This window comes from Neolamprologus multifasciatus, chromosome 20 (genome assembly GCF_963576455.1).
Source record: "Neolamprologus multifasciatus chromosome 20, fNeoMul1.2, whole genome shotgun sequence".
NCBI classification, from domain to species: domain Eukaryota; kingdom Metazoa; phylum Chordata; class Actinopteri; order Cichliformes; family Cichlidae; genus Neolamprologus; species Neolamprologus multifasciatus.
In genome coordinates this window covers 28,643,364-28,665,126 of record NC_140458.1, presented here as the reverse complement: position 1 = coordinate 28,665,126, position 21,763 = coordinate 28,643,364, and the positions used below count along the sequence as shown (strand labels likewise).

Sequence of the window (21,763 nt, the reverse complement as noted above, 5' to 3'; positions counted from 1 at the left end):
AAGAAGAGTCCAGCATGTTGCTCTGACTGTGTAACTCATAAAGGTACAGTAACGGCAACATTGCCTAGTGACTGATCAGGCCAGTAACATTTCTGTTTCTCATATAAACCATCTCAGTGACTTCAGCAGAGATATTTCGTTAGTCATGGTAAATACACGGATTAGCTACCGAACATGTGCTTTTCCTCAATGTCTGACTGCGAATGACTGAAAATGTGTTTACTTTAAAAAATGAAATATGTATTTGGCCACAGTCACTAAAGGTTTGCTAACTAAAAACTAACTAAAATGTAGCTTTAAAAATAGCTGAGAATAGCCTATTTTAATAACCTCACTCCACTTCCTGCCACTGTACAAAAATGAAGCCAAAATTCCCTTTTCATGGGGACTGGCATCACTTTGTGTTTTTGAAGCCAGTGTGTGCGTAGTAGTGAATAAAAGCAGATCAAAAGTACTCAAATACAACGACTTGTACACATCAAAAGAAAAATTCAGTTCACATCAATTTTATTTGTGCCAATTTTAAACCTTTATTATATTATAATATATAATATAATATTTCAAGGTAACATCCCTACAATAATGCAGAGAAAACCCAACAATCCGAAGATCCCCTATGAGCAAGCACTTGGCGACAGTGGGAAGGAAAACCTCCCTTTTAACAGGAAGAAACCTTCAGTAGAACCAGGCTCAGTGAGGGGCGGCCATCTACCTCGACCGGTTGGGGGTGATGAAACGACATAGATGAAATGCATGTCACCTCTTCACACATGCAGAGATCTCATTATTTTCTTACATTTGTGCCTATTTTAAATCTTTATTATATTATAATAATTATATTATATTATAATAATATTTCAAGGTAACATCCCTACAATAATGCAGAGAAAACCCAACAATCCGAAGATCCCCTATGAGCAAGCACTTGGCGACAGTGGGAAGGAAAAACTCCCTTTTAACAGGAAGAAACCTTCAGTAGAACCAGGCTCAGTGAGGGGCGGCCATCTACCTCGACCGGTTGGGGGCGATGAAGCGACATAGATGAAATGCATGTCACTTCCTCACACATGCAGAGATGTCCTTATTGTCTTACATTTGTGCCAATTTGAAACCTTTATTAAATTATAATGTATAATATAATATTGCAAAGTCACATCCCTAAAAACTCCCTTTTAACAGGAAGAAACCTTCAGCAGAGATGTCCTTATTGTCTTACATTTATGATGTTATAGCAAATACAGCCTCTCCTGGTTTACGGATGTAATATACCTTCAGGATGGGCGGGTATTAAATTTGTTTTCTAATATTGTCTCTTTGTGATTTATTTTGACTTTGGAAACAAAAAAATAGATATGTTTTAACCAGCTTAAAAGCTGATTATTTCTTTGTTTTTTAGATGTGTTTGGGTTTGGCTGAAGGCCGGCGATTGACTATTTTTGCACCAGGATTGTGTACTCTACGTAGAGTTGACTGGGAATTACGTACAGGTGGATGGGGATGAAACCTTTCTTCTTCTGCCTTGGGAGTAACAGTGGACTTGAGTTTGAGTGAGCTTCTAGACTCAGACTGCTTGTTTGAATTTTCTACAGTTTTAGACCAGGCCCTAGTGGAAATAGGAGGTAGAAGGCCACGCACTGCTTTTAGCTTACTGTCATATGTGGTAAGCTTGTTACCCATTTTACCCTTAAGGTCTCTAATTTCGCTCAGTTGTTCTTTCAGCTCATTGTCGTCTTTGGATGGAAAGTATTCCACATTGCTCAGGTCAAATCTCACCTTTTTCCAGTCTATTATTTCATCCCCATCCTTTCTTTGCTGCTCTGGGGAGGCTTTTTTCTCGACTTGCACAGTGTGGCCGAGCGTGTCATAAATTCCCTTCAGCTGTTGCAGCAGATCGTCATTTTCTTTTTTCTGTACTGCATTCTTTTCTTGTTGAATGCCAATGTCAGTTTCCAGTTCTTCTATTACTTGCTTAAGCCTCAATACTGCGTATTTGGACTTTGTCAGAGCTTTCTCAACCTCTTCTTTATGCTCCACAGTTTGCGTCAACTTTGACTTCACTGTGAAGAGGTTGTCATTTGCAGAGCTAAGCTGTTTCTCGTGTTCTTTCTTTAGTTCTGCCTGCTGCAGTTTGATAATGTCCAGCTCAGCCTTTACAGCATTATAGCTGGTCTTAGCATTGGCAAGGTCTACGTTTGTCTCTTGGAGTTCTTGAGCCTTTTCTTTGATTTTATTCTGAAGTGTCTTTATAGTGTCTCTAGCTGTATAGAGTTTGTTCTCAATGCAGAACTTTGTCTCAGAAAGGAGCACTTTATCAGACCTAAGATTTTCACTTCTCTTTATCTCCAGTTCCAGATCGTTTTCTGCTTTGCTAAGAGCAGTTTTCAGACGGGCTATCTTATTTTCCTGGGATGAAATTTTCTTCCCAGATTCCTGCGTCTCATTTTCAAATATAATTATTTGCTTAGTTTTAACCTTAAGGCATTTTTCCAGGCGGTCGATAGTAAAACGTTGCCTTGCCAGCTCCTTTATCTGACTTTCAGATTCCAGGACTTTGACTTTTAACTCTTTCCTCAACGTTATGTTGTTACATTCCTTCTCCCTAAGACGTACTTTCAGCTCATCATTTTTCTTTGTCAGTTTGTTTTTCTCGTCTATTGCGCAGTGCTTTCCCGCTTTATACTCCTCATTTTGTCTTTGACACTTTTTAAGTTCAGCCTGTAGTTTCTCTTTTTCTTCTTCCACACTTTTAACTTTCTGTTGACGGCAGTACACCTCCCCAGGTAGTGTAAGAAGCTCGTCTATCCTTCTTTCAAGGAAGTCATTACGATGAATGTACTTCTCATTGTTCTGAATCTCAGTCTGAAGCTGCTCATTTTGTTTCTGCAGTTCTTTAACTTTTTCATTTTTTTCCTCAGTCATCTTGCTTAGCTTCATCATGAGTTCTTGTTTTTCTTGCTCATTTTTTATTTTAAGGACAACCAGAGATTCCACCTCTCTTTCTTTCTTGTCCCGCATCGTTTTTTCAGTGGCACATTTATTTTCAAGGTGTTTGATTGCATTACGAAGAGCCCGAATTTTTGCCTCATATTTGTTTGTGAGATCTACATTCTGTGACTCTGCGGAACTTAGCTGGGATTTGGTTTCCAGCAAAACATTTTCCATTTTTTCCATCTTTTCATCTTTGGATTCCTGTGTCATCTTAGCAACCAGTTCCTGTTCTTCTTTCAAAGATGCCTCAAGACTTGAAATCTTAGAATTCTTTTCATCAATTTCCTCAAGCTGAAGTTTTTCAGCTTGTTTGTAATTTTCTATATCATTTCTGAGCACCTGGATTTCTTTGGACTCCTCTTTCATCTTTGCAACCAGTTCCTGTTCTTTTTTCAAAGATGCCTCAAGATTTGAAATATTACAATTCTTTTCATCGATTTCCTCAAGCTGAAGTTTTTCAGCTTGTTTGTACTTTTCCATTTCATTTTTGAGCACCTGCATTTCTTTGGACTCCTCTTTCATTTTTGCAACCAGTCCCTGCTCTTTTTTCAAAGATGCCTCAAGACTTGAAATCCTACAATTCTTTTCATGGATTTCCTCAAGCTGACGTTTTTCAGCTCGTTTGTAATGTTCTATCTCATTTCTGAGCATCTGCATATCAAAGTAGCTTAGGGAACTCATTTTGAAATTAATGTATTTAGTTTAGTTTATATGACGTGTTATTCTGTGTTTGAAAAATGATCTACTCAATGAGAGAAAGTGTTGCAAGGGAAACTGAAACCGTAGCTAGTTCAGAACTATAGCGATCTATGGGTTCAAGGTATGTACTTGGGGGATATTTATGGGATCTGACTCCGCCCCCAGAACTGTCTTCAAAGGAGTTCAAGTGACGTTATCGCCGAATGTCGTGACGTTCAAAGGACAGTCTATTATGATGTCATTTTGTACCAGAATGGGTTAAATTTGATATTGTGTATTTGCAAGTTTGATCAGCTTGCATTACGATTGTTTTTTAGCAGACTTTAGCGATCCTTATACTTAGCCTGTCTTTAAGTTGTCTGTCGTTTCCCACCGTATCCCGCCCGGATCGATCCATTTATGTACAGCCCATCCGCTCCGTTCATCGGGGCTCATCGCTGCTGTTGTAGTCACTTGTCCAGAGCTAACAACAGCTGTTGAGCTGGCTATTAAGCTAACATTATGCCCGCTAGTGTTAGGTTTACGTGTCCTACAAGTCACACTTTTTCTGTGATAAACAGTTGAATTAAATTCTTACACCGTATGAGAGGTTTCCAGCGTCAAAGCATTAGCAATAGGTGACAACAACCAGTGCTGGAGGATTTATTTAATTATTTATTTAGACCCGCAATACAAAGACAACTAATACTGGCGAACATCACAAAAGGTACAAGTACGTATTCTGCAGAAAAACGTTCACCATTTGCGTTTAAGAGTATATGAATTTATATGACTACTGCTTATGTTGAAAATTAAGCTCAGTTTTAATATTTCATGTCATTCTATAATGATCATAGCGTATGCAGAGATGAATATTAAAATGGACAAATATGCCTCATATTTGTCCATTTTAATATTCAGCTGAGCATGAATGGAATGTCAGAGTGGTGTTTGACAGTATATATGTATCTTATTATAATGAACATAGTGTATATATGTATGAATGTTCGATTCAAAGATAAGATTAGACATTCAAAATAAATTAATAACAAACAAAAATCTAGCAGGTGCGCACTGTGTGAGCCAGGAAACATTCGAGCAGATGAAAAATATATTAAATTAAAAATACTGAGCTTATCGTTGATCAGCTTGGATTGTGTAGATCACAAATCTTTTGGTCTGAATCTTTTTTTATTTAATTTTTATAAAATCCATCGTGACTCTTTTTCATCAGTGGAACTCTGTCCCAGTCTGCTCCACCACCGGGAGATTCTCCGCTGTCTACGATGTCTTCACTGTGGATGCCAGTGAATACAACACAAGAAAACTTGCAAATATCATTCAGCATTGATGGTGCCTCCACAGCTGTGCAAGTTATCCATGTCACGAGCAGGAGTGCACCCTTGTACAATTACAATTGCTTTGCTTTTGAAGTGTGCTTTGATAAACCCAGATTGTCCATCTCCCTTTTAGCCTAGGTATCACGCCATCTGTGAGTTCAGGCTCAGGTAAGTTGGGACTGCTGCCAGATACTTTTTTTAAATAACATAATTCGAATTGGGGCTTAATTTTACCATTGCAGAGCTTCTCCTGTCTTTTGTTGCATGTCTCAAACTTTTATGTTGCTGACATCAAATTTGTATTTTTCAAAAAGGAATACAATGCTTCAGTTTAAAGAGATGATATGTTGTCACACTTCTAGCATTTCAGCTTAAATATATATTATCCTCTCAGGTTACTCTGGTATGAATGATTCTGAGCAGCCCCTACTGGAGCGAGGTATGAGACTAAAGGATTTAAATGTTATTTCCAAGTGTATTTAAAGCTGGGTTTCAATATATTCATTTACATTGCGAGGGAGGAAAAACAGAATTTAAGAGACGTTTCCTCTTGCTTACATTATTTAGTGTAATGTGGCAAATTTTTTACAGAAAAGATGCAGACCTGAGCTCTTTTAACAAGATTATTTTTGCCCTTTTTCTCTTTTAAATTAGGTTTTGATGAAGGAGTACAATGTGTCTTTGTGCCCTTCCTCTAGCAACTGTCGTTGGAACTCCATGATGCTATCATTATGGCGAATGGTCCAGGAGTCTGTCTGGAGCTAGTGACACAGCCAGCACCCCACCGCTGGTCATGGTTATGAGGGAACAAGTGATTGACATTCTAGGTCTTCTTGAGCCCTTTGAGGAGGCTTTACAGGTAACAGAGCAAGTTAATAAAAACCTGATGTGTGCAATAATTACACCAGGCATCTTCAACATCTATAATGAAATTTCCAAATCTACATGTGTAACCTTTTGTTCAGTAATCCCATAATCAGGCTAAGAAGAAATGTGAACGGGGTCTTTAATAGAAGACATGTTTGTGTCTTATCTATCGGAGGTCCTGCAGGGAAATGGTGTGACTATGTCTCTCATCATACCGTCCCTCATTGGACTTGATAAAACCTTGGAGAATTGTGTCACCAACTACACCCACTTCTGCAAGGCCCTGCGCACAGGCCTCTACACACACTTCCAGCCAGTGATTCACCAGAAGGACATGATACTAGCTGCTGTGCTGGATCCTAGGATCAAACTGCAGGTACCAAATTAGGCCAGAAGCATAGCGGACTCCTGTAGATTGATATTTAGTTGAATATGCGTGTTGAGTAGATAAAGGAAAAAAAATGTGTCTACATTTAAAACAACCATTTTTTTTTTGCAGCCGTTTTCTGATGACAACCAGGATGAACAGAATGATTTCCTAACACCTCCGTCAAAATCTGAGGCTCGCAGCATTGTTGAGTCCACATTAGAAAACATGGAAGCCTCAACTTTTCCTACTGTTGAGGCAGAGAAAGATCAGACAGGCAGTGGGCTGGAGCACGATGTGAAAGAAGAAAGCCAGACAGATGCCGTGATGGACACTTGTGCTGGCAGCTCAGACAACAACTGTCCTGAAATCAGTGAAAACAACCTCAAGAGGAAGTCCATCTTCAACTTCCTTCAGCCGCCTGCAAAGACTCTAAAGATGTCAGAGTTCGACGTGTACCTGTCTGAACCGCTGTGGGAAAGCAACTCTACTCTTCAGTACTGGAAATGTGCTTCTCGATTCCCGAAGCTCCAAGGCCTCGCCAAGAAGCTGCTGGCGGTGCCCGCCACATCTGGAGGTTTTGACCGTTTCAGTCCGATGGCTGCGTGCATTGTGAAAGCAAAAAGGAACCGCTTGCCACCTCACACCACAGAGAGACTGCTACTATACAAAAACTCTGTAAAAGTGAAGACTGTTAAAAAGCCCAGTCGGGCTGCTAAACACTGATGGATAACAGCTGAGTGTGGCAGAGCTTTCACAGCATTAAACAGAAACTTTGCCTCTACTTTTAAAAACTGTGCCATACGCTAAGAAGGAGGGTGAACTGCTAATACCTCTTATATTGTAGCAAATGAATCAGCTGACTCTTTGTTCCTAGAACGCATTTGCTGGACTGCATTAAAAACAAAACAAAACAACAAGTCCTGTGTTACAGCTGGTTTCATCAGTTTGTTAAAGTGATGCATTCTGGTCAGTGATCCTCACAGCTTCATACCTGCAGCAGCGATAGAGATGCACACTGTCTCTGCGTGCTGTACGGTGCTGCTCAGAGTTGTACTTTGTCCCTTCCACACATGATTCAAGTCAGAGCTCTCTACTGAATTGGGAAATGGCAAATTCGAAATGGAGTCAGTGAATGAATGGTATCTGACTCACTTCAAACCAAAATGAGTTCAGCTTGTATCGTTCTTTTGCAGAATTTCATGTTTTCTGACTGCAGTTTTTGTTAAGACAGTAATAAAATGTCAAATCAGAGGTTGAATGCTTATTTATTTCCACTATGGACTGATAAATGAGATATTTGCTGCCAAACGTGATGGAACCGTAGATCTTTATATTGAATTTGGCTATTCAGTCCCTCCGGCAAAAGTCATTTATATTTTATAGTCAAATGAGAAATCCACTGTACATTTCTTTCAGGCATTACAGTTTTGTTTCATTCATTCTAACGTGAAATACAACGGTGTCAGCATCTTTTCAGCTTTTTATCAGACTGGTCTTTCACCATTTTCAAATAGCTTAATCAATAATTCATGTACTTTCATAGATGCTGTTATTTTTTAATTAAAATTTTGCTTGGATAAACTATAATGTCTGATGGAAGTTGATGGGAAAAGCTTAGTTTAGTTTGGCTTTGTCAGGTAGGCTGATGTTGGCATTGAATGACAGCTACCTGATTTTACTGTGGTAAAGACCGATAATGTGTTGAAAATTAACACCAGTGTTATGAGTGCTTTGATCTCCTCTGAGAAGCATTCAAAACGTTTTTGCTTGCATTAAACATTGGAGTATGTATCAGCTGTGTTATCAAGAAAATGAGATATCTGCTAGAAACTGGAGCTGATATTAAAGACAGTTTGCGACTGAAGAAAACTGTGAGAACATTTTTCAATCCTTTCATTGATTCATCTTCAGATGAAACTGCGTCACGTCTGCTGCCAATAAGTAATTTAAAGGCATTCTATTTTATTTTAGTGTTATTATTAATTTACATTTTATTGCGTCATTGTTGTGCATTTTACTTGTTTTAGTTGCATTCTAGTTTGTAAAGCAAGTTGTGCAGCATGGGCTGTTGGAAATGTGCTCGATCAATAAACTTGACCTTGACCATGTGTGGAGGGAGCCAAAAACATGCTGCTGTTTGCACATATTTAATAATGGGCTCTACAGAGGAGCTAAAGAAGAGTCCAGCATGTTGCTCTGACTGTGTAACTCATAAAGGTACAGTAACGGCAACATTGCCTAGTGACTGATCAGGCCAGTAATATTTCTATTTCTCATATAAACCATCTCAGTGACTTCAGCAGAGATATTTCGTTAGTCATGGTAAATACACGGATTAGCTACCGAACATGTGCTTTTCCTCAATGTCTGACTGCGAATGACTGAAAATGTGTTTACTTTAAAAAATGAAATATGTATTTGGCCACAGTCACTAAAGGTTTGCTAACTAAAAACTAACTAAAATGTAGCTTTAAAAATAGCTGAGAACAGCCTATTTTAATAACCTCACTCCACTTCCTGCCACTGTACAAAAATGAAGCCAAAATTCCCTTTTCATGGGGACTGGCATCACTTTGTGTTTTTGAAGCCAGTGTGTGCGTAGTAGTGAATAAAAGCAGATCAAAAGTACTCAAATACAACCACTTGTACACATCAAAAGAAAAATTCAGTTCACATCAATTTTATTTGTGCCAATTTTAAACCTTTATTATATTATAATATATAATATAATATTTCAAGGTAACATCCCTACAATAATGCAGAGAAAACCCAACAATCCGAAGATCCCCTATGAGCAAGCACTTGGCGACAGTGGGAAGGAAAACCTCCCTTTTAACAGGAAGAAACCTTCAGTAGAACCAGGCTCAGTGAGGGGCGGCCATCTACCTCGACCGGTTGGGGGTGATGAAACGACATAGATGAAATGCATGTCACCTCTTCACACATGCAGAGATCTCATTATTTTCTTACATTTGTGCCTATTTTAAATCTTTATTATATTATAATAATTATATTATAATAATATTTCAAGGTAACATCCCTACAATAATGCAGAGAAAACCCAACAATCCGAAGATCCCCTATGAGCAAGCACTTGGCGACAGTGGGAAGGAAAAACTCCCTTTTAACAGGAAGAAACCTTCAGTAGAACCAGGCTCAGTGAGGGGCGGCCATCTACCTCGACCGGTTGGGGGCGATGAAGCGACATAGATGAAATGCATGTCACTTCCTCACACATGCAGAGATGTCCTTATTGTCTTACATTTGTGCCAATTTGAAACCTTTATTAAATTATAATGTATAATATAATATTGCAAAGTCACATCCCTAAAAACTCCCTTTTAACAGGAAGAAACCTTCAGCAGAGATGTCCTTATTGTCTTACATTTATGATGTTATAGCAAATACAGCCTCTCCTGGTTTACGGATGTAATATACCTTCAGGATGGGCGGGTATTAAATTTGTTTTGTAATATTGTCTCTTTGTGATTTATTTTGACTTTGGAAACAAAAAAATAGATATGTTTTAACCAGCTTAAAAGCTGATTATTTCTTTGTTTTTTAGATGTGTTTGGGTTTGGCTGAAGGCCGGCGATTGACTATTTTTGCACCAGGATTGTGTACTCTACGTAGAGTTGACTGGGAATTACGTACAGGTGGATGGGGATGAACCCTTTCTTCTTCTGCCTTGGGAGTAACAGTGGACTTGAGTTTGAGTGAGCTTCTAGACTCAGACTGCTTGTTTGAATTTTCTACAGTTTTAGACCAGGCCCTAGTGGAAATAGGAGGTAGAAGGCCACGCACTGCTTTTAGCTTACTGTCATATGTGGTAAGCTTGTTACCCATTTTACCCTTAAGGTCTCTAATTTCGCTCAGTTGTTCTTTCAGCTCATTGTCGTCTTTGGATGGAAAGTATTCCACATTGCTCAGGTCAAATCTCACCTTTTTCCAGTCTATTTTTTCATCCCCATCCTTTCTTTGCTGCTCTGGGGAGGCTTTTTTCTCGACTTGCACAGTGTGGCCGAGCGTGTCATAAATTCCCTTCAGCTGTTGCAGCAGATCGTCATTTTCTTTTTTCTGTACCGCATTCTTTTCTTGTTGAATGCCAATGTCAGTTTCCAGTTCTTCTATTACTTGCTTAAGCCTCAATACTGCGTATTTGGACTTTGTCAGAGCTTTCTCAACCTCTTCTTTATGCTCCACAGTTTGCGTCAACTTTGACTTCACTGTGAAGAGGTTGTCATTTGCAGAGCTAAGCTGTTTCTCGTGTTCTTTCTTTAGTTCTGCCTGCTGCAGTTTGATAATGTCCAGCTCAGCCTTTACAGCATTATAGCTGGTCTTAGCATTGGCAAGGTCTACGTTTGTCTCTTGGAGTTCTTGAGCCTTTTCTTTGATTTTATTCTGAAGTGTCTTTATAGTGTCTCTAGCTGTATAGAGTTTGTTCTCAATGCAGAACTTTGTCTCAGAAAGGAGCACTTTATCAGACCTAAGATTTTCACTTCTCTTTATCTCCAGTTCCAGATCGTTTTCTGCTTTGCTAAGAGCAGTTTTCAGACGGGCTATCTTATTTTCCTGGGATGAAATTTTCTTCCCAGATTCCTGCATCTCATTTTCAAATATAATTATTTGCTTAGTTTTAACCTTAAGGCATTTTTCCAGGCGGTCGATAGTAAAACGTTGCCTTGCCAGCTCCTTTATCTGACTTTCAGATTCCAGGACTTTGACTTTTAACTCTTTCCTCAACGTTATGTTGTTACATTCCTTCTCCCTAAGACGTACTTTCAGCTCATCATTTTTCTTTGTCAGTTTGTTTTTCTCGTCTATTGCGCAGTGCTTTCCCGCTTTATACTCCTCATTTTGTCTTTGACACTTTTTAAGTTCAGCCTGTAGTTTCTCTTTTTCTTCTTCCACACTTTTAACTTTCTGTTGACGGCAGTACACCTCCCCAGGTAGTGTAAGAAGCTCGTCTATCCTTCTTTCAAGGAAGTCATTACGATGAATGTACTTCTCATTGTTCTGAATCTCAGTCTGAAGCTGCTCATTTTGTTTCTGCAGTTCTTTAACTTTTTCATTTTTTTCCTCAGTCATCTTGCTTAGCTTCATCATGAGTTCTTGTTTTTCTTGCTCATTTTTTATTTTAAGGACAACCAGAGATTCCACCTCTCTTTCTTTCTTGTCCCGCATCGTTTTTTCAGTGGCACATTTATTTTCAAGGTGTTTGATTGCATTATGAAGAGCCCGAATTTTTGCCTCATATTTGTTTGTGAGATCTACATTCTGTGACTCTGCGGAACTTAGCTGGGATTTGGTTTCCAGCAAAACATTTTCCATTTTTTCCATCTTTTCATCTTTGGATTCCTGTGTCATCTTAGCAACCAGTTCCTGTTCTTCTTTCAAAGATGCCTCAAGACTTGAAATCTTAGAATTCTTTTCATCAATTTCCTCAAGCTGAAGTTTTTCAGCTTGTTTGTAATTTTCTATATCATTTCTGAGCACCTGGATTTCTTTGGACTCCTCTTTCATCTTTGCAACCAGTTCCTGTTCTTTTTTCAAAGATGCCTCAAGATTTGAAATATTACAATTCTTTTCATCGATTTCCTCAAGCTGAAGTTTTTCAGCTTGTTTGTACTTTTCCATTTCATTTTTGAGCACCTGCATTTCTTTGGACTCCTCTTTCATTTTTGCAACCAGTCCCTGCTCTTTTTTCAAAGATGCCTCAAGACTTGAAATCCTACAATTCTTTTCATGGATTTCCTCAAGCTGACGTTTTTCAGCTCGTTTGTAATGTTCTATCTCATTTCTGAGCATCTGCATATCAAAGTAGCTTAGGGAACTCATTTTGAAATTAATGTATTTAGTTTAGTTTATATGACGTGTTATTCTGTGTTTGAAAAATGATCTACTCAATGAGAGAAAGTGTTGCAAGGGAAACTGAAACCGTAGCTAGTTCAGAACTATAGCGATCTATGGGTTCAAGGTATGTACTTGGGGGATATTTATGGGATCTGACTCCGCCCCCAGAACTGTCTTCAAAGGAGTTCAAGTGACGTTATCGCCGAATGTCGTGACGTTCAAAGGACAGTCTATTATGATGTCATTTTGTACCAGAATGGGTTAAATTTGATATTGTGTATTTGCAAGTTTGATCAGCTTGCATTACGATTGTTTTTAGCAGACTTTAGCGATCCTTATACTTAGCCTGTCTTTAAGTTGTCTGTCGTTTCCCACCGTATCCCGCCCGGATCGATCCATTTATGTACAGCCCATCCGCTCCGTTCATCGGGGCTCATCGCTGCTGTTGTAGTCACTTGTCCAGAGCTAACAACAGCTGTTGAGCTGGCTATTAAGCTAACATTATCCCCGCTAGTGTTAGGTTTACGTGTCCTACAAGTCATACTTTTTCTGTGATAAACAGTTGAATTAAATTCTTACACCGTATGAGAGGTTACCAGCGTCAAAGCATTAGCAATAGGTGACAACAACCAGTGCTGGAGGATTTATTTAATTATTTATTTAGACCCGCAATACAAAGACAACTAATACTGGCGAACATCACAAAAGGTGCAAGTACGTATTCTGCAGAAAAACGTTCACCATTTGCGTTTAAGAGTATATGAATTTATATGACTACTGCTTATGTTGAAAATTAAGCTCAGTTTTAATATTTCATGTCATTCTATAATGATCATAGCGTATGCAGAGATGAATATTAAAATGGACAAATATGCCTCATATTTGTCCATTTTAATATTCAGCTGAGCATGAATGGAATGTCAGAGTGGTGTTTGACAGTATATATGTATCTTATTATAATGAACATAGTGTATATATGTATGAATGTTCGATTCAAAGATAAGATTAGACATTCAAAATAAATTAATAACAAACAAAAATCTAGCAGGTGCGCACTGTGTGAGCCAGGAAACATTCAAGCAGATGAAAAATATATTAAATTAAAAATACTGAGCTTATCGTTGATCAGCTTGGATTGTGTAGATCACAAATCTTTTGGTCTGAATCTTTTTTTTTAAAATTTTTATAAAATTTATCGTGACTCTCTTTTTCATCAGTGGAACTCTGTCCCAGTCTGCTCCACCACCGGGAGATTCTCCGCTGTCCACGATGTCTTCACTGTGGATGCCAGTGAATACAACACAAGAAATCTTGCAAGTATCATTCAGTATTGATGGTGCCTCCACAGCTGTGCAAGTTATCCATTATAAAACATTTATTAATGAATAATAAACATTTATAAATGCCAGATAGGAGCCTTATTGTAAAGTGCAAAGCATAAATCCATTTATTAATGACTAATGAACATGTGCAAATGCTAGATGGGAGCCTTATTGTAAAGTGTAAAGCATAACACCATTTATTAATGACTACTAAACATTTATAAACACAAAAGAGAGCCTTGTTGTAAAGTTTAAAACATGTCAACCTTTATTTATGACCAACAAACATTTGTAAGTATTATTGGGCCTTACTATAAAAAGCATAAAGCACCAACAGTTATTTAACATTGCTAAACTTATATACAAGCCTTTTAAAGATAGCTAAAACTACATTAAGGAAACAAATCCCATTCCTAAATTCGCCACTGGCATAAGACAAAGGAAAATTATAATTACCTTAACTGACACGGCACAGCTGTATTATTTACTCTACACATGTTTATACAAATCAAAACATAAAAAAACAATAAAATAAACTAACCTAACAGGTAAATCTCTTAGTTGTGTGGAAACAACACATACGTGAACAGATCTTTGAAAAACGGTTGGTTTTGCACATCTTTTCTTCAGCTCAATATGCTCAAAACAAACAAAACTACTTAGAACAAATTAGGGTTTCAGACAGATTTCCCTCTTTGAATTGGAAGCAAAGTACCAGCGGCCTTCATACTTTCTATTTTGTTTTTTACTTCATCACTGCCTTGAACTGCAGCCTCACATCGCTTAGCAAAAGCTAGTACCGTCTCTCCACTAGGCCTGTTGGACAGTAGCTCCTGGTAAACATTGGGGACCGCAATAGCAAGCTCCCCAACTGATGAAGTAGACACAACAGTGTTCCTGTCGAGCCCATGCTTCTGAAAAGCTTTGGTCATGGTCTTCGTCTTTGGAAATGTCTTGAGGAGGGATTTGTATCGCATATTGTATATCATTTGGCGTTTGAACTAAAAATGAAAACAAAGCAAATAATTAGAAAAGCAAATTCTCAAAGCATAGACAGATAGATAGATAGATAGATATGTATATAGGACGTAGCAAACACAGAGTAGTTTTTAGAAAAAATAAAAATCATAATACTATGTTTTATGTCACATTTATAGTATCCTCTTCTGTACAATCTTCTCTTCCAAAATCTTTTGCTCACCACGCTGCGGGACCTTCTTCTGCTCCTTCTTGGGTTTCTTGGCTCATGAATGTTTTTTCTTGTATTTGTGCTTTCGCTTCTTTGGGGATGAAGATGAGGATGACCACACAGACGATGCAGATGAAGATGCGGAAGATGAATCTGAGTTTTCAGAAGCCTTCGATGAAAAAGGATCATTGAATGGTTCGTCTTTAGGTTGCTCTGCAGGATGCAAACAAGAAAATGACTGGTTTTAGAAACAAGATATTTGACACCACTCAGATTACACTGAGTGACAAAGATGTGCAGAGTAGCTGCTACCTCAAAGTCCCCCTGTTTTTCAATTACACAATTGACGATTTAGTCAGCTTATGTGCTTAAAGAGAATGCGGATTTTGTTAAAGAAAATCATCATGTGAATAAAGTATCTCTCTCGCTCTCTCTCTCATATATATATATATATATATACACATATACACATACACATATATACATGTGTATATATATATATATTAGGGGTGCAACGATACTCGTATCGATATTGAACCGTTCGATACAGTGCTTTCGGTTCGGTACGCATATGTATCGAACAATACAACATTTTTAATTTATTTTATCAACTTTCCTTCTGACGGTGCTGTCTGTGTTGAGCGCTCAGTGGATCTGCGCTTGACACTGCAGCCTAGGCAGAGTAGTCGAACACAGATTCACTGAGCGCAGGGCAAGCTAGCTAGACAGAAGTTAAGCTTGTTGCAACATGGCAAATTGAACCTCCCCCACCCTCATTCAGATCTGGCGTCTGGAACTATTTTGGTCTTCATGTGACGTATGACCCTGAAGGTAAGCGTGTCATGGACTAAAGTAAAACAGTATGTCAGATGTGCCACGCAATGCTCAATTACGTAAGTGGGAACTAGTGTGTTAGCGCAGTTAGCTCGTTAATGTGTTGACGCTGTCCAGCCCCACACACGGGGCAATCCGCGGTAGCTCGTTAACGGAGATTTGCCGTGTTGTGGCGTTAACCTCATTTCAGATTAAGGCTGACAGCACTAGTGGGAACACAACGAATATGACTGCACATTTACCCGATAGCATCCTAGTGCAAAGACAAGTGGAAGCAGACAAAAACAACAAGCACGCATACAAACTTTACCCGAGTCAATTAGACAGCCGTTAGCACATGATTCTCCTTATGGGGACCTGATATGTTTAATATGCTGCTGAGAATATAGCCCAGAAGAAGCGTATAGTATAGCTTTTATTTTGGAAAGAGACATTTCTCTGTAATAAACTCTCTTTTCCAAAGATGAGTGATTCCTCAATCAGATACAGGGCTCGCAAAATCGCTAGCCCGACGTCCCGGGGCTAGCGATTTTTCCATTTGGGCTGCCCTGCTCTGCTCGTCGGCCTATCGTAGGAAGGAAAAATATATGTCAATGCTTTTGCATTCTTTCGGAAATGTAGCTGGGTAATTATGTCATTGGCATCGGTGAGCCACTGTCAATATGTGACATATTGAAATCGCGTTTGAATTTGCGCTTGTTTTTTGCTTTCACTTTGCAATCACGCGAACTGTGTATAGAGAGCGACAGCACTGATTGGTGACTGATGATAATTTGCGCACCAATTCCTCTGACATCGTCTTATCAATCGTTAGCTTACTATGCAAACATGACAAGTGAAATCTCCCGTAGCAAGCTTAAACATGTGAGAGGTTGATCGCGCAGAGAATCGCTGAGCGTTATGTGAGTGTGTGTGTAAAAGCAGCAGGATATATATTTTAGTTCTGCTGAGCCAAATAAGACAGGTCAGGGTGAAGAAGTGACAGCCAAAGAAAAGCTTACCACAAAACGGAAAAGTTATGACAAATCAGACTATAAGGCAAAAAGAAAGTGCAGCTTTATGGTTTCATGGACAAAAGAATTTCTGTGGCTGCAATATGACGAGCTAAATAACCAGGTCTACACATTAGTGGTCCGCAGGTGCGCATTCGCTGTCAAAATAAAAAACGCACACAAGATAAGAAGTTGCAACACGTGTTTGCATACATAAGATTTTCAGGAGGAGGACAGACATTTGTTTAGAACTCTTAAAGATGTCGAAGAAGCTCCTTTAAGCAATTACTTTGGTGTTCCTCCACCTCCAAAGAAATGTCAGGAGTCCGAACCACAAAAGAAGCGCGTATTCTCGGAAAAGTGGTTGCAGGAGGTGAGCTGGCTTCAAACAAATGATGAACGCACAGAGAGATGGTGCAGAATGTGCCGTGAAAATTTAATAAATGACAAATTAATAAAAAGGCATGAACATTTTTTTGTGTATCGAAAAAATATCGAACCGTGACACCAAAGTATCGAACCGAACCGAACCGTGAATTTTGTGTATCGTTGCACCCCTAATATATATATATATATATATATATATATATATATATATATATATATATATATATATATATATATACACACACATATATAAAATAATTTCTAATCTAAACTTGGGGAAAAATATTGATTAAAAATGGTTACAACTTGAATTTATAAAAAGCCACTTTGTAAAAAAGTTTTGATATATCCACCTATGATGGTTTAGACATTTGTAAAACAAGGCAAATAATCCTTATGTGTACTACCTTACTGGGGTGTTTAATATAAATCTATTGATGCACATAAACAAAAGATAAAAACTAAAAATATACAACAGAGTGATATCAAATGTTTGGAATAATCAATAGTATTAGAGCTATTCCAGTGTTACCTGATGTTAATTATGGAACGCCAGGACTGCCATAATGAATTAATTAAATACACCATTAAATAATTAATTAAATGTGTCAATAATTAATTAAAATGGGAAATAATTAATTAAATAAATAGTTATGACACATGTAATTAATTAATTATTGACACATTTAATTAATTATTTATGTATTTCACATTTTAATTAATTATTGACACATTTAATTAATTATTTATTGACACATTTAATTAATTATTTATGTATTTCACATTTTAATTAATTATTGACACATTTAATTAATTATTTAATGATATATTTATTTATTTCATTTTGGCAGTCCTGGCGCCTGGCTCTCATCATGAAATAATTTTATCTGTCAACCTCACCCATCAAACGCAGGGGGCGGGGTTAACGCTGCCCATGCAGCTTGTCTAACATTTGATTGGTTGCCGTGCAAAGTAAGTCAAAACAGGTCGATCCTAGATAATCGATTGCTTGTGTAGACTTGGGGCAGCCAGGTATCCCAGAATGCATTTCAAATCACAGGCAGCAATGTTGGTGGTGTAGTTTTAAAATACCCCGTTTTTCTGTCACCATCTACACTTTTAACAGTGTTTTAGCCGCGAATGTCGCGCTGTAATCTTCACATGTCGGGTCAGGTTGTCAACATAGAACATGTTTGCAAAGGTGCTCAGATGTTTTCAGAGATTTCAGTAGCTCTGCTAACAGTCAGCATGCAGAGTGCACCGAGGGGGTTACGTTAACCGGTTTGTTTACATATTCCACTCTCCGTGTTCCACGTGTTGCATTCGCAGATTCTCATTTTCACCGAACAATTGTTCTTTCCACCTGGTCTTGTGTCTCTGTGCTTCTGTAACATAAAGAACGAGCTGACATTTTTCTCACGAAACCAGCGATCAGCTCAACAGGCCCTCAGTTTACCTGCATGCATCCTCCTCCTCACCTGTCAGCTGTTTAACACCTGCTGCTAATTCAAGAAACACGCCCACGTTACCTGGTGATAGTCACAGTTTAACTGGGCAGCCGGTGCTCGATATTACGCAACCTCAGCACATTTTTCTGCACAAGATAAGTAAATATAGTTTTTCCCGAGCGCAGAGCTGCTGGAGCTTGTTTCCCAACAGAGCACTTTATAGGCGAACCCACTTTATCCGTGGCTGATGTCCTATCAGCGGCTGATGTCCAATCACCGGCACAGCGTTGAAACCTCACCTGAGTTTTAGCTCTCAGTGTTAAACGCTGGACTTAATTCACTCAGGTTCTGTCTGTCGGGTCACGTTTACTTCGCTGTTTTATTTACAACTGAGCAAATCGGTTTGGCTGAGGTTAAAGTTACGTTTCAGAACTGCACAGTTTTACAGACGTTTAATGGTTCACTGGCACATGTGTTAGACTGAACCATTCGCTTTTCTTTATCTGGTGTGTTTTGGATTTAACAGTAAATTTTGAGATTAAACTGACTTTTAAAATGTTTTTATACAAAGAGGAAAGAGAAGGCGCATTTCCACCGAGAGGAGCAGAGTTTCCAACTACATGTTCATAATGCAGACTGCAACCTGGACAGAAATATTATATCATCTGTTTTTTAATAGTTATTCAACTGTATTCTAGGCACCAGCGATCTGTTAGAATTTTTAGAGTTTATTTAACTAAAAATAAATGAGGTTAACATATAATTTGTGTGATTTTTTTTCTCTCTCTCTCTCTTTTTATTCATTTATTTATTTTTTTTGCTTTTTCGGTCATGTTATGTTTAACTGTCAAAGGTTTGTTACAAACTATGAAACACATGGTGCAGACTTCTGGATGTTAGAAGAAAACTAATACTGCTAATGAATTAGACTAAAGGCAGGAAGGTGTCCTTTAAAACTAAACATGTTAGTAGGACTTTATATCATAGTTTATGAAATAGCACGTGTATTTCAGTAATAGCTACTGATTTCAGTGTAGTAGTGAACAGTCACACAGCTCACGTGGTCATCTGTGATACTCCTTAACTATAATTTATCCAGGTTAACTTCAGTTAACTCTGAGCGGCTGGATCGACGGAGGTCAGACAACAATTTTACATGTATGATCTTAAAACAGGACACAGCCATTATCCGTCCTGGCCTCATATCAAATGTGAACGCAGACTGAGTCTATGTTTGACGTTTGCTTTATATCTAATCTTCCTCTCGAACATTTAAACAGTCTGCAGCTGAGGGAACACAAACTCAAATTGTCGGAACAGGTTTGCTCGTTTCTTGCGTTCATTTGGTAATTTATTAAATGTATAACTGTTATAACTGCTGAGTCTCTTACGCTGATGAAAATGCAGAAAACACAGATCACGAACACCTGTTCAACCAATCGCTTTCATTCCACTTTGATCTGCGACAAACTGACGGTTCATCTCTGTTACAGTGTTGTGTTAGACTGCTATATTTTTTGTTCTTTATGCTGTAGATTTTCACGTCTCTGGAATAGTTGGCAGTATTAAGGATGCTTTTCTGTAAAATCATATTGATATGACCCGTGAATTATTCGTAGATGACCGTTAGATTAGTCAGCTGGGAAACTCTGTGTTAACTCAGAGAGCTGAAGATATCGTGGATATGCTGACCTCGCTCTGTGGTGTACAGGTCAGTTTACCCTCATGATTAATATTCACAATAAAAATATTAGCCGAACATCATGAAGTCTGTATGTGTGTCATAGTTTCGAACAACCTTTGTACAGTTAAAGCCAGCAGTTACTACATGAGGAAACACCAACGTTATCTCTTTTATGTGTTTATACACAGGTCACGCTGATTACTGAACAAAAACCCAAAGATCAGCTGTTAATCGAATTTATTTGCTCTCTCTCCTCCTTAAACATGTTTTTAATGTTAGTTATAATTCAGAATTGGCGACTGAAACACGTAGGACACATACGAACATCAGGAAATAAAACCCTGATAAATATAACCTCAGTAAAATAAGTCCGTGTCAGCGGGGATTATTACAGCTGTGTACCGGGGCCTGCGCTTTGTCGGTGGTAATAACAGCTCGATTGCTTGCGAGGCGAGCGGGTCTATCCCCCGCTTTGCCGTGAGACTGGGCAGACATCTCCGAAATCATCGAAGCACTTTTGCAAAGAGGCTGTATCTTGAGAAACCGACCAGACACATGAAGATTAAACCACTACATTCTCGGCTAAAAAAATATTAAAACTGTATTTGGTGACACACAAACAGGGTTTTTCAAAGTTCAGTTCTGTTAGTTTCCACATGCTGGTTGTTGCGTGCTAAAAACAATGGCCACCAGGCCAAAGCAATGGTTTTGAGTCGATCAGCGTTAACCCCGCCCCCTGCGTTTGATGGGTGAGGTTGACAGATAAAATTATTTCATGATGAGAGCCAGGCGCCAGGACTGCCAAAATGAAATAAATAAATATATCATTAAATAATTAATTAAATGTGTCAATAATTAATTAAAATGTGAAATACATAAATAATTAATTAAATGTGTCAATAAATAATTAATTAAATGTGTCAATAATTAATTAAATGTGTCAATAATTAATTAAAATGTGAAATACATAAATAATTAATTAAATGTGTCAATAATTAATTAATTACATGTGTCATAACTATTTATTTAATTAATTATTTCCCATTTTAATTAATTATTGACACATTTAATTAATTATTTAATGGTGTATTTAATTAATTCATTATGGCAGTCCTGGCGTTCCATAGTTAATTAGCCAGCAGCCAAATGGCTCGGTAGACAGGTAGCTAGCATTACAACGTTACTCACCGTCATGTTTAACTGCTGACGCCGTTAGCTTAGTGCAATCTAGCCCATCCAGTCTCTGCTTTTTGTATCTCTTCGAACGTGTGCTGACTGTGTAGGTCGCAGAGGCACACAAAGTTTTATCTTCTGCTCCATCCACGGCGCAGCAACTTCCACGAGCGATTTCAGTGTCTGTTCGTGCCCCTTGACCTTCAGCTGGTGGACGCGCTCTGATAGGAGGGACTTTCCTTAATAAGATTAACTGTGATTGGATGTTTATATGAGCTCCTCTGTGTTTGGATTAAGTTTGTTTCCCCTCCCTTTGGCGCCAGAACATTTTTTTTTAAACCATGAATCATCCAGTGGGTAGTAGTGATGGGATTTCCGGCTCTTTTTAGAGATCCGGCTCTTTCAGCTCGGCTCACTAAAAAGAGCCGGCTCTTTCGGCTCCGAACCGGCTCTTCAGGTTGTTTTGTTGCTTTAATTATTTAATCATTAACAATAATATAAAATTATGCAGAAAAGGAATTACTAATGTAAAAAAAAGTGGTTTTATTTATATATGTTTATATATGGCCCCTAGAGACAAAGCACGTACAAACTCTAAAGCATATACAAACTCCAAAAAGCACGTACAAACTCCAAAA

The 21,763-nt window shown here is 38.2% G+C and overlaps 3 protein-coding genes, 1 long non-coding RNA gene and 1 pseudogene across 6 annotated transcripts in view; 1 reads left to right on the top strand and 4 right to left on the bottom strand.

The window, feature by feature from the left end:
- The window catches only part of LOC146495135 (uncharacterized), a 34,355-nt gene extending 21,776 nt beyond the window's left edge, over positions 1 to 12,579 (bottom strand). Inside the window, exon 1 of one of the 2 annotated variants that reach the window (XM_085146793.1) lies at positions 9,916 to 12,578. In XM_085146793.1, the coding sequence (XP_085002919.1) occupies positions 9,916 to 12,081 (2,166 nt within the window). In that variant the 5' untranslated portion in view covers positions 12,082 to 12,578. Of the gene's footprint in view, positions 1 to 8,907 lie in introns of those variants that run through there. The other variant, XM_085146791.1, reaches the window with a different exon arrangement.
- On the bottom strand, positions 491 to 3,815 carry LOC146495137 (uncharacterized). The gene has a single exon (XM_085146790.1). The coding sequence runs from the start codon at positions 3,667 to 3,669 to the stop codon at positions 1,393 to 1,395; it is 2,277 nt and encodes a 758-aa protein (XP_085002916.1). The 5' UTR covers positions 3,670 to 3,815; the 3' UTR covers positions 491 to 1,392.
- LOC146495136 (uncharacterized) lies at positions 5,743 to 8,123 on the top strand. Its single transcript, XM_085146805.1, has 3 exons — positions 5,743 to 5,865; positions 6,049 to 6,249; positions 6,373 to 8,123. Exons 1-3 carry the CDS (start codon positions 5,800 to 5,802, stop codon positions 6,964 to 6,966), a joined length of 861 nt encoding a protein of 286 aa, XP_085002931.1. The 5' UTR covers positions 5,743 to 5,799; the 3' UTR covers positions 6,967 to 8,123.
- Positions 12,580 to 13,272: 693 nt separating the features above from the next.
- LOC146495134 (coiled-coil domain-containing protein 106-like) lies at positions 13,273 to 16,588 on the bottom strand (annotated as a pseudogene). Its single transcript, XR_014871563.1, has 3 exons — positions 16,555 to 16,588; positions 14,620 to 14,820; positions 13,273 to 14,419 (listed from the first exon to the last, which is right to left on the bottom strand). The product of XR_014871563.1 is annotated as a coiled-coil domain-containing protein 106-like (transcript).
- Positions 16,589 to 18,253: 1,665 nt separating this feature from the next.
- LOC146495133 (uncharacterized) lies at positions 18,254 to 21,076 on the bottom strand. The gene is made up of 2 exons (XR_014871650.1): positions 18,568 to 21,076; positions 18,254 to 18,530 (listed from the first exon to the last, which is right to left on the bottom strand). It is a non-coding gene; the product is annotated as an uncharacterized LOC146495133 (long non-coding RNA).
- Between the last annotated feature and the right edge of the window lie 687 nt (positions 21,077 to 21,763).